At 41.2% G+C, this 12898-nt stretch overlaps 1 protein-coding gene across 3 annotated transcripts in view; it reads left to right on the top strand.

Annotated features, from left to right (window-relative positions):
* Positions 1 to 12898, top strand: part of LOC139977903 (proprotein convertase subtilisin/kexin type 7-like) — a 59451-nt gene that overhangs the window by 44201 nt on the left and 2352 nt on the right. For all 3 annotated transcript variants that reach the window (XM_071987628.1, XM_071987629.1, XM_071987631.1), the window contains 7 exons: positions 5949 to 6052; positions 6779 to 6946; positions 7815 to 8025; positions 8935 to 9091; positions 10134 to 10228; positions 11064 to 11151; positions 12177 to 12294. In XM_071987628.1, coding sequence (XP_071843729.1) covers positions 5949 to 6052; positions 6779 to 6946; positions 7815 to 8025; positions 8935 to 9091; positions 10134 to 10228; positions 11064 to 11151; positions 12177 to 12294 — 941 coding nt within the window. The remainder of the gene's footprint in view (positions 1 to 5948; positions 6053 to 6778; positions 6947 to 7814; positions 8026 to 8934; positions 9092 to 10133; positions 10229 to 11063; positions 11152 to 12176; positions 12295 to 12898) is intronic.

Genomic DNA, 12898 nt, shown 5'->3' with positions numbered 1-12898 from the left:
CTTCATCCTTACTCTCTAACAGAGGAATTTTTGCAAAGTGGAGACACTTGACCGAAAACGTTGAAAATTAATCAAGTCTGCATTCTGTGTTCATATCAAATTGTCGTAGTACGGCGGTGTGCAGTACCAAGCTTTGCCTATCGTTTATTTATGATATGTGGCTGCACTTATAGATACTGTAACTGCCTTGTTTTGTTACTGGAATTGTAACCCCTTTTTCGAACCCAAGTTGCATCCATGCAGCCAGCCTCAAGGGAAAAAGGGTAAAATTTTATACAGTGAAAGGAGGAATAATTACACAGGACAGTTTCAAATTTATTCGTTCAGCCTGTTGCAGGAATTTAATCACATTTGACATGTAATAAGCCAAAGTTCTGATCTCATATTTACGAGAGGAATCTGATCAAAGCATGGTCGAAAACCGCAGAAAGACAAATCTAATAAACCACAGAGCGAAGTTGAAAAGTTCATAATTATCTGTGACCTTTAAAACAACATTTGTTCTCAATTAGCATTGCTTACCGTTTACCATCCTACTACACACATGACTCGGTTCAAAAATAAATCCTTAACTTATATATGATCATACTTGAAACCAAAAAAAAGTGTGTATAACATTTCTGTCCTTGTTTTATTTCCACAAACTCTATTGCTGAGTGCACATATATAATACCCTACATATGATCTAACTCCTTTCAGCTGACACTCGTTATTTAGCCTCTGAAGAAGATCAAAACGTCAGGCCGACTTACAAAGTTACACACCCTTTTAGCTGCATACAAATATTTTCGGTCATTCTTCATTGTAGTAGATTGTGTCATAACCTTTGTCATTTCTTTGGAATTTCTGTTGATAAGTTGGGGGAAAGCACCAAGAAAACCCCACACAAAAATGAAGGACATCTTAGAACTGAAAGACTTGTTTTTATTACAAAAGGATGTGTGGTTCTGTATATCAAAAAGTCAAGAAACAGGAAGTTGTTCTTAGGCATTTATTGGAGTCAATCAGGGTGACCGGGTCATAGATTGCTGACTTCATCAACAAAGTCAGAAATCTTTAGGGTTAAAGCTGACCTACTGGTGAACTTCAAGAAGCTATCAAGGGTTTTTTTTAGCCTGCAAGGACAAGCTCACTTGAGCTGTACATATTGGCTTATTCAGGCTTATCCATAAAGGAGGTTTGTTTTTGCAGATCTGTAGCTTGGCAGATGTCTGCTCATCAAGTTTTGTTTGAATTTAGTAGTCATTGTATGAATTACTAAAGATGAGAAAGAAAAGTTTGTTGGTTTTTTTTTTGTCATAAAAGGCTGGGTTAGAAATGAGCAGTCCCTCTCAAACACTAGGGTAAGAAATGTATAGGTAGATGCAGCTCTGTGAAACAGCAGAGTATAACACGATCGGTAGGAACAGCCATTTGAAACAATAAAGTAATAGATTAGTTTTAGGCAGTAGGAACTTTGAAGCAACTTAGCCTGTAAATGGCGGAGCAGCAAAGTGGCTGGTTAGACAAGAGCAACAGTTTGAAACAGCAGATGACTGGCTAGGTAGGAGCAGCTCTTTGAAACAGCAAAGTGGCTGGTTAGACAAAATCAACAGTTTGAAACAGCATATGACTGGCTAGGTAGGAGCAGCTCTTTGAAACACTGAACCATTGGTGGGTAGGAGAAATACCTATCAAACACCAAAGTGACTAGTTAGGTAAGAGCAGCTCTATGGAACAGTGAGGTAAACATCTAGGGAGGAGCATTGTTACTATAAAACGGCAAAGTGACTGATTAGGTACGAGCACAAAAAAAAACAGAACACAACAGAAAAGTAATTTGGTTAGGTGAGAACTTCCTTTTCAAACACCTTTCACTAATTTAACAGGATTGTGTTTTCCAGATAAATAGATCTTCTTTACCTTAAACTAATCTGTATGGAACCATTAGAGTTTGGCAAAAGTCGGTACAAAACAAAGTTTCAAGGGCATGTTAAGGTAGCCTAATGAAGTAAGAAGTAATGTAGATCCTGAAGCCTAGCCAGTAGTTTGATCTATTGATGAAGATCATACATAAAAACTGTGACACGTACATCTGAAACATTTTCCTTCAACCTTCCAATTGTGTTTATTTTACTTTCAGTCTCTTTTTGGTAATTTACACCACCCGACCAGAAATTTCTGTTAGAAAATCTCTCCGTTTATCTGTGCATAGACCATTTTTTTGCATCTGGCTTATAATCTCCTTCAGATGGTTTTTTGGCACTCTGCCATATACCTACTACCGGAGATATATATAAGTTATTTTTAGATCAGCTCGTAGTTTGAAACTTGCCGACACTCCGAAGGAAGTTCAGAGTAAATGCAGCTGAGGTTGATGTTCAGCGAGTTTCACCCTTGACAGTGAAATTAACAATAGGCTGGTAGTTACTATTAACCTGTTTTTTATGGGACAATCGCTTTACCAAAAGTAGAAAACAGGAATTTGGAGAGCGTTGTGATTGAGTTGACAGTTTTTAGAGCATAGTCCTTATTTAAATTCATGGATTAAACATTAAGAGATAAATGAAAAAAAAGTTGTTCAGTAAAACTTACTTCTTATTAACAAGGATGTTGACGATAGAATTATTCTATGTTTTAGTGGTTTCCCTTAATACTTGGTATATATATCAGTTAAAGCGCTTTATACCTAGAACTTGGGAGACTTTATACCTAGAACTTGGCAGAGTTCAATATATCAGCAATGCCTTTATGTTTACAATCTTCTGGTCAGCTGATAGTAAGAACGATACAACCATACACGATAAATGTTACTTACACTGTACTTCCACAATATGTATGGTCGGACACCATATACAGGTGTCAGTGCTACGTTCATACGATGTCTACTTAAATGAGCATGTTTCCTGAAGCTAACATCACTGAATTGGTGATTAAGAGTCGTATTTGATCAACTTTTTCCTTGGGTGACACAATTATTGTCATATCTATACACTAGCCACGACCCTATAAACTCCTAAGGCTTTAAATCAACCAAGACCCTGATATTCAAACATTATTGCTTGGGTAGCCCCCCCCCTCCCTCCCCTCCTTCCCACCTCTCCCATCCAGGGTTTTCATCTTCACCATCTTCCAGTGGTGGCTATTGGGGCCTGTGGAAGAGTTTTATGATTATGGTGTTCAGTTACAAATTGGGGGTATGTTTTGTAACGTCCGATATATGGTCTTGTTGAACTCTGACAATATTTGCCAGCAAAACCTCAATACTGTTTTTACCTCCCCCACCCCCGTCCCCCTCTCCCCGGTACCACTCACCATTATCACAGGTGAAGCGGTACCCCACAAATAATGATACTGTTACAGCTCTATGCATCCAGGTTTTTTTTTTTTTTCTGAGACAAGATTTCATTAAAGCAAGATTAACGGACAAGTCGTGCCTGGTAATTCAGGAAGACAAATTCAAAGGAATTCAAAAATCCTTGCCCAAAAAATTCTGGTAATTTATACAGCGATTGATACAGCGCTATAACCTATAGCCTGTGGGATTGTTATCAAGACCTTTGGGTAGCCTCTTTCAATGAATTTACGACAGAGTTACTGTTTGCTTATAACAGCTTCTGTCTCTCTTTCATTCAGTCATCCCACAATTTGCTCAAAACAAACCGTTTTTGACCCAATTCCAATGATTAATCGTATTTACTTTACCCACATTCCTTTCTTCACGTAGGTCGCCCCCGTTTGTTTTCCAGTTTTGCTTTCTTTGTCCACGGATGTAATGTGGTCAGTAGGTGTTATGATTAAGCCCGAATAATTACTTTGGGAAAAAAGGGACTAATTTTGAATTTTCCCCTTAAAAATGTGATGAATACCAAACAATTAACGCTAAGTTTACAGCATGTGCAATAATCGGTAGGCGGGTGCAAAGTTTTGGCGTGGCGATGGTGTGGGGTGTGGATGGTGATGGGACCTGGGTGGGAAAGCAAAAACCATCTATTCTGGAACACTCGTTGACGTCGTCAAAAAGGGATATTGGTCACACTTGCAGATACTTTGGTGAGGAACTGACTGTCGTGGAGCCAAGGTGTAGAGGGGGAGGGGGTTGGGAAGGTGGGGAGGAGCAAATGCCTTAACTGTTATATCCTGTCACATGTCGTGTAGCCAGGGTGTAGAGGGGGGTGTGGGGAAGGTGGGGAGGAGCAAATTCCGTTAACTGTTATATCCTGTCACATCTCTAATGAGACAAGTTTTGCTGTGAAGTTTCTTCAAGGTTCCTTGTATTACCTATCTCGGCCAAATAAACCTAATTTCACACTACCGAAACATAAATATCTGATCATGATATAAATTACAGAATTATCTTCTTTGCTGACATATCGTCGGGTACCTAAGTCTTGAAGTGTCCACCCCTCTCGTTTTTTCTTCTGTTACCAGTAGATTTGGTAGGTGAAACTACTTGGTAATCCACAGCCTTTTTAATAGTAAGGGATGCAGTGGCGGAGCTAGGGGTATTGGTCAGGGGGGCGAGAATGGTCTGTGGGGGCGCTTTCGACACTATCTAAGAGGAGCGCCACCACAGGTTTGCGCGGAGCGTACAGACATTTTTGAGTAAAGATACTCCCTAGATCGCCGGAAATGACCCTTTCCGAGACCAAATGTCAATAGGTAGATGAGAGGATAATAAAAAAGTCAATAATCGCGAATAAGTAAAAAGTGGTAAAAAGCTGAAAAGGGTGCCAGCAGTCCATTTGAGTCCGTCAGGGGGGCATCCGCCCCCCTGACTGTATGGACGCTCTGCCACTGGGTGGAAGGGATGCAAACATATCACAGGAAGAATTTAGGTGACTGAAAAAAGTAATTTTTAAAATGTAAAGTGAAGGACCAGTATCAGTCTTCAAGTCGACTGAATTTGAATTATGGAGCTAGAGTCTGTTAAACAGCTAGGCTACAGCTTGTACAGAGAAAGACATACGTAAATATTACACAAGCAATATTGAAATTGTAATTATTAGTATTATTATTATTGTTTTTTTTTTGGTGGCCTGTCAGATGCGGTTGATTTGTATAGAAATCAGTTGGAAGGTGTCGTTGCAAGAAATCAATCACTACTGCTATTTACAAACAAACACTTTACGCCGGCAAAGAACAAAACGTCAGAGAGGGTTTGGTATTACAAAGCCATAGTTCTAAGCTATAGATGAGGTTATAGAAAAAGGTCGTGTAGTCGAATTGAACTCAAATTATGCCATTGAAAAAGAAATATGGGTGTAATTGAAGCAACTGTGCAATCATGCGTCGATTCCTTATGATGGAATTAAAAAAACCAACAAAGAAATAACAATGGCTGCAAAAATCAAAGGCAACAAACAGTGGTTAGGGAAACTATTGTTCTGCTATATGTATTATTTAGATATATATATATATGTGTGTATGTATGTATGTATTTTAGATCCTCCTGCAAGCAGGAACTGACAAAAAAGCCATCATTGGCTTATCAAAGCGGCAAGCTGACCGAAGTCAGTCTCTTAGAGTCATATTTAACGTCAATGATTATGCATTGTGAACAACTCTGTAACTGGATGACATACATTAATCTTGGAGTGACTCGAACTGGGTATAGATATATCTATCTATATATATGTATGTATATTTATAGATTGTCTAGAAAAGAGAAAAAGTCATCCAGTGAGCAGAAAATTCCTGTTTTGTCAGCATCAAAGCAGAGAAATTTCACATTGTTTGAAACAAAGAGTATAAGTAAGTAAAAAAAGTAAGAAAACCAAGAAAGGGTAACTGAAATGGGTGGAAATTAGAAATTAAGCATTCTGTTCCAGATATGGCTCATATGTCATCATAGTTTGTAACCTTTACGTCTTTTGAAAAATAATAAGCTCAAAAAGTCCAAAATGTGCAGATCGTTTGCTACAGATGATTTTATTGAACCAATCCCGAAATGTTCCTTCTTTTCACAGGTGCTATTAATGAAGTCGGTTTAATGCCCTACTATGCTGAAGAATGCTCAGCATTGTTAGGGGTGACCTTCAGCAGCGGAACAAACAAAGAACACAGAAATATAGTGAGTAGAACTCCATCCATATGGACTCCATTATTGTCATGTGATCAATGAAAAAAGCTAACCCAGTCACTCACATTGTGAGAAAAGATGTGGCATTGCAAGCAAACAAAGAAGTAGCTGTTAACATTAGAGCAATGAACTAACATGACCAGCACCAGATTTGTTAAGGCCTGATCTCAGTTCATTTTAACTTCAATCTCAGTAATATATGTATACCTTTTGAGCTTGTCTTTGAATGGGGAGGGCTGGGGGGGGGCTGGGGGGGGAAGGGCTAGTAGAAGGGATTTAGAAGCGTTTTGGAGATGTGTTCTGCATGGCAATTTGCCAGAAGTATATAACGACAATGAATCACATGCATAGAAGAATACCTTTACCAGGGTTGGGACCGAGCCGATTACTCTCGGAGGGTAGAAAGAATTAAACGCTCATAATCGGCAGTATACACTGGTGGAAACCGAACAATGTTCAGCAAACTACACATTTAACATTTGATATATAAACCTTACATGATTCAAGATTCGAGATCATCCAAACCACTGCTTTCTGGTAGTGCTAGAAAGTGAGAGCTTTTCATAAAACTGATACTTTCATTAAAACATTGCTGGTACTATGAAGATTAAATGATTACCATTGAAGTTTGGGACTGGATAGATTGACTCATTGCTCAGATGACTTTGATTTGCTTGGCGTACTTTTCACATTCTCTCTAACTGCTGTTCTTCTCAGGTAACCACTGACTGGACGTTAGGCAAGGATAAGGGTTGCACTAACGGCCATACAGGTACCTCTGCGGCCGCTCCGTTGGCTGCTGGTCTCATCGCGCTCAGCCTTCAAGCCAAACCGTGCCTTTCTTGGCGTGATGTACAGCACTTGATCGTTTACAGTAGTTTCATGGTGAGTAAACGCCGTTGTTCATCCTCGTCAGTCCCTCCTCTTTCTGCTCCTCTCCTCCTCTTGGTGTACTCACAGCCCTACCTCTCGCTGCATAGTGTACTCTTCAACCGAGTTTACCAGGATGGAGTGACGTCAGCGATAAGCTGTACCACCCTTACCTTCCTTTTATCATCACCTTCTACTTCCACCTTCACTGGAAGAGGATGAAGACAAGGGATTAGGGGAAGGAAGCAATGGGAGGGTGAGAGAAGGGGGAATTGGAACATCAGCAAAGAGTCAGTCAGAGGGTAGAGAGAATACAGAGGTCAGGGAAGGGGACTTGGAGCATGAGGAAAGAGGGATTGGGGGTCTGAGATGGGGGGACTTGTCCATCAGAGAAGGGAGACTTGGAGGGTGAAGGAAGAGGGATTGGGGAATCTTCGAACATCAGAGTAGTAATAATTTGAGCACCACCAAGTTCCATCATTCTTGTATTCGAACTCATCCTGTTGTATGCATACTCATCATGTTGTACTCATACTCATTCTGTTGTAATCATACTCATTCTGTTGTAATCATACTGATCCTGTTGTAATTCATACTGATCCTGTTGTAATCATACTGATCCTGTTGTAATCATACTGATCCTGTTGTAATCATACTGATCCTGTTGTTCTCATACTCTTTCTGTTATACTCATACTCATCATGTTGTCACCATACTCATTATGTTGTATGCATACTCATCCTGTTGTTCTCATAGTCATCCTGTTGTTCTCACACGCATTCTGTTATACTCATACTCACCATGTTGTACTCATACTCATTCTGTTCAGAATTTACCATCTATTTTACGCCATGTTTTCTGTGTTTTATTCTCACTTTAACAGGTTGATCCAGAGCATGGTGATTGGTCAGATAATGCTGCAGGATTCCATCACAGTCACAAACACGGTTTCGGAGAGATCAAAGCCTGGCGCTTGGTCAACGCTGCCAAAGTCTGGAGGTCTGTCCCCTGGCTGACTTCCCTATCTTCTTCCAGAATGAGTGTATATAAAACCATCCCTGCAAATAACTCACCTTTAGTCTTAAATTATAAAGGTAAGTTTTCTCTATGTTTGTTTTAAGGCAACATCTATCGAGATTCTCACGTAGTCGCTACCCTTTGTGCCTAGATGAAAGTGCAGACAAACTAGCGGTGATTTTGTTTGTATTTGGTCTGAACGGAAGTGAAATGTGATCAATGGAATGTTTCTGTTTTTCTTGAAGTTTTCTTGCCCCATTTTACAAGGTATCAAGCTGAGTAGATTCTAGGTCACCATGTATTTTCTTTGAATACATCTTTGCTACAGTGTTATATCAACAGCAAGAATACACAAACCTGTGTATTCATTGCCGTTATATCAGGTACAAAGCAAGTCGCCTGAGACGACCAAATTTCTGTTCAGACGACCTAATTCAGCATTGAAAGCCGTCCGGTGGACGCTTTATTGATTGTATCGACTTCAAATCAATTTGTAACAATACCCTGTAAAGATGATAAAATTGGTATCATCCCTCCGTCACATTGGAAATGTGGAGAATAAAAGCTATAACAGCAGTAGGATTAAGATCCACTCCAGGTGGAGTTTTGTTGGCCCTAAGCTAGTGTGCCAATCAATAAACCCACACATCTCTGCTACAGTGCATGTATTGGTCTTTCTCTGTTTGTCGTGCCCCATATTTCATACAACCAAATTCGCTACATTCCGACAACCAAAAATAGTAGAGTCCTGATTGAGGGACATCCAGAAAAAAATGTAATTCTTAAAAAGTAGCCCTGCTATTGTATTTCTTTTTTTGGGTGGGAAGGGGGGAGGGGGGAGGGGGATACCAGATTGGTAGAAATTTTATGATGTTGATATTAGAAGCAGGACAGTTATCTATCTAAATCCTTGATGTGTATGGCCTGTGAAAGAAATTCTGATGTACATTAAAAAAATTAATTTTCTTTATTTCTATTCTCTTCAGTTACAAACTCTTCCGCACAATTCAACGAAATAGCCACGTTAGAGCATGTGTTGGTAACAGTGTCTTTGACACATCCCTCGAGAGGAAGCCTGAGAATTGAGTTAATCAGTCCTAGTGGTACAACGTCAGTATTAGCCACACCCAGAAAGTTGGATGTGTGAGTGGACATTCTTCATAACATTCCTTTTTTTAAAAGAAGTCTTGTTCGAGAACCATGTAACCTTCTGTATAGTCCAAATGTCCTTCCTAGAGGGGGGGGGGAGGAGGGAGGGAGGGAGGGAGGGAGGGAGGGAGGGAGGGAGGGAGGGAGGGAGGGAGGGAGGGAGGGAGGGAGGGAGGGAGGGAGGGAGGGAGGGACTGAAGGAGGGAGGAGGGAGGATGGATGGAGATGGAGAGAGGAGGGAGGAGGGATGGAGATGGATGGAGGAGGGAGGAGGGAGGGAGGGAGGGAGGGAGGGAGGGAGGGAGGGAGGGAGGGAGGGAGGGAGGGAGGGAGGGAGGGAGGGAGGGAGGGACTGAAGGAGGGAGGAGGGAGGATGGATGGAGATGGAGAGAGGAGGGAGGAGGGATGGAGATGGATGGAGGAGGGAGGGAGGGAGGGAGGGAGGGAGGGAGGGAGGGAGGGAGGGAGGGAGGGAGGGAGGGAGGGAGGGAGGGAGGGAGGGAGGGAGGGAGGGAGGGAGGGAGGGAGGGAGGGAGGGAGGGAGGGAGGGACTGAAGGAGGGAGGAGGGAGGATGGATGGAGATGGAGAGAGGAGGGAGGAGGGATGGAGATGGATGGAGGAGGGAGGAGGGAGGGAGGGAGGGAGGGAGGAAGGGAAGGAGGGAGGGAGGGAGGGAGGAAGGGAAGGAAGGAGGGAGGAGGGAGGATGGATGGAGATGGAGGGAGGAGGGATGGAGATGGATGGAGGAGGGAGGAGGGAGGGAGGGGGGAGGGAGGGAGGAAGGGAGGACCCAGCCTCCCACTTTTCAGCATAAGAGATATGGTAACTCTAGAGATTACAAACTCTCCGAGAGCAGTTTGCAGTTTGCATTTTAGGATTTAGTAATTACTTACTTCAATTAAACATTAGGTGGTTAAAAAAGAGCTGGGAATAGATTCTTATTTAAACTGAGAAACAATTAACTCTTAAAGATACAAACTATAAAAAAGGCTGTTAATTTACCTTCTGTAACTTTTGCTGTTTCCCTTCAAACAGTTCTCCAGATGGTCTCAAGGGGTGGACATTTTCCACCGTGCGATGCTGGGGTGAACAGCCCAGTGGTGACTGGATTCTTAAAATATTTGATACAGGTGAGGAATGGCCAGGAGATAGCTGTGTGAGCCCCTTTGGTTACCTTTTTTTTGTTGACCTGAAATAGTCAAAAGTCAGAGATATTTGTTGGAAATTTACCATTCCATCCTTCAGATTTAGAAACGACTGTTTCTTGTTTGTTTTAACCTCTAATTTGATATGAAGTTTAAGAATACATTCTTAGGGTTTTCTTTGTGTCCAATACATAATTGTAGAAATAAGGCTGTAACTGCTAACCAGTATTATATGACAAATGCTCAGTCAGGTTTTTTTCCACATACACATGTTGCTTTTTTAGTATTGTGGCATAATTGCCCTCTAGGCTGTGAATGCTGCATTCAACTCAAACGATTGGCACAGGGTGTGGGGTGGGGGGTGGGGGTGGGGGGATGAGGAGCAGGAAGTGGGAGGGGGGTTGAAGGTGGGTGGGACTATCTGTGATAAATCTATTTCCCACATATTGCAAAGGTGCTGGCATTAAATTTATATATAGTATAGTGTTATTTATTATAGTGTAATTACATGTTCTCAGTTTCATAGGCCTGCAGGGGGTCTAATATCACTTGTGGGTAGAGGTTGGGGAGGAGTTTGGCAGAAAATAAATGTTGAGCATGGTGGTGTATTCAAACTTAAAGTGGTCATTTTCCCCTTCCCCCTCACCTTCCCTCTTTCCACCTCCCCTCTTTCTCAGCACCACATATCTGTTATACATGTGATTTCATCTTATTTTTGAATAACTGAATGTATCAATATTTAAAGCTTTATTTGGTTACCACAAAAGATGCTTTTGTTTGATTTGTAAATTCTATTCTTGACTTCTTTCCACTACTGTAGGCCAATCAGGAGAGGGTATCTTACAGGAATGGAAATTGGTGCTTTATGGGTCTATGATATCACCAGAGGAGGTTCAACAAAGGCGCCAGTAAGTATTCTCAAAGTGCTCTCCCTCCACCTCATGCCCCCCCACACACACACAGTGTGTTTCATATTTGGACCGCGGACCCCTTTGTTTTTTCCATTGTTCAAATCCACATACCATAACAATACCCCATAACAATAGAACTCTTTCGAGGACGTGGTGATTCTTTAGAAACCACATCCAAGGACCTGGAATTCTTTTGTTCAAGTCCTCAGTCAGAATACAAAACAAGTGCACACACCCCCACACACCCACACACCCATTCAATGCACCTGTTAAGTTTTCCTTCATCATCGTCACAATGTGATAAATGTTTTGGAGAACTTACCGTCCCAAGTAACATGGCATCATTTACTATACATGCTTTTGCCTTCTATGTAGACGAACCTCAGGATGGAAAGATTTACTGCCATTAACAACTAATTAATTCACTTGTTGATAGGTTGTTTAATTAAAGCAAGAAGATGGACTGCATAGGGTCAGGGGTGGTCAGAAGCAGCTTCAAAACGTAAGAGGGGAAAGAGGGTGGGGGATTCAGGGGGGCAAACTTTGAGGGGCATTAGGAGATGTATCATTGATTTGAGTTAACTCAAAACTTGCATTTCGTATCACCAAGTTTTAAGTAATAGAATTTTTTTGTTGTAGAACAACACAGCATTCCTTTGTTTATTTTTTTCCCCACAAAGAGGTCTCTTTGTAATTGTAAAAAAATGGAAAAGAGGGGTATTTTTTATATTTGTTTACCCAAAGAGTTGTACTTACTTCAAACGAAAACATAAAGGCACTTTTTGCCCCTCATATACTGTACCCCACCCCCTCTGCCTCCTCTGCCCCTCAGCCTCCTTTGTGCTTGGCAGCCTTTGCATTCGGTTCGTATGAAATATCGTACTTCAGTGATATCATCCAATAGAGATTCTCGTCATTGAATCGATCAGTTTTGATTGGTCATTGAAGTCCACTGCGATATTACTAAATGACACCCCATGAACATCACTTAGTTAGCTAAATCTATCTGGCTTTATTTGCAGAACGGTGGAAGATGCTATGAGCGGTGTTTACTTAGATGCTAATCTCACAGAGCCCTGTTCTTTCTATTGGAATCCAGCCGTCAACGAAGATCAACTGTTGACCACAAAGACTATGAGGGTAAGTTTTTCAAAATAAATAAAACTGTTAGCAAACTGCTTATCCACTAGAGAGCCTCTGTAAGAGAATGTGTAAAAGTAAGTTGGCCGGCATTTCAATCCTAGCAGGATCTTCTTCAAAGGCTAAATGACAAGTAACAGTAACAGGAGGGAAAAAACACGCACAGAATACAGACACGTTAATGAGCATGGTGAACACAAAGAGATAGATGTAAGGGGACTAGTAGAAAAGGGATGGAGAGAAGAAAGAAAGAAACCAACAGGGGAAGAGGAGAGGTAGGAGATAAACAGTGGAGGGACAAAAAGAGGCCTTTAGTCTTTGAAGAACATCCTGCTAGGATCGAAACGTCAGGCCTACTTACTTTTACATGGTAAGTTTTTGACAGAAATAGTCAAAAGGTGAGAGAGGATAAGCTTTTGTTTGTAACAAAGGAAACTTAATCTGAGCATTTTTTGGTTGCTTTTACATTGACGTTCAATTACGTAATGCCATTTGCCAGATATGGATCTTTGTTGAAAGTAGGTGTGATATCATAGACAATAGTTAAGCGCTAAATATTAGTCTGTTAAAAGAGAATCATAATTCTGCCACGGCTGTTGTATTA

The sequence above is a fragment of the Apostichopus japonicus genome, chromosome 12 (assembly GCF_037975245.1).
Source record: "Apostichopus japonicus isolate 1M-3 chromosome 12, ASM3797524v1, whole genome shotgun sequence".
NCBI lineage: Eukaryota > Metazoa > Echinodermata > Holothuroidea > Aspidochirotida > Stichopodidae > Apostichopus > Apostichopus japonicus.
The sequence above is the reverse complement of the archived record's forward strand: the minus strand, read 5'-3'. Positions and strand labels throughout refer to the sequence as shown.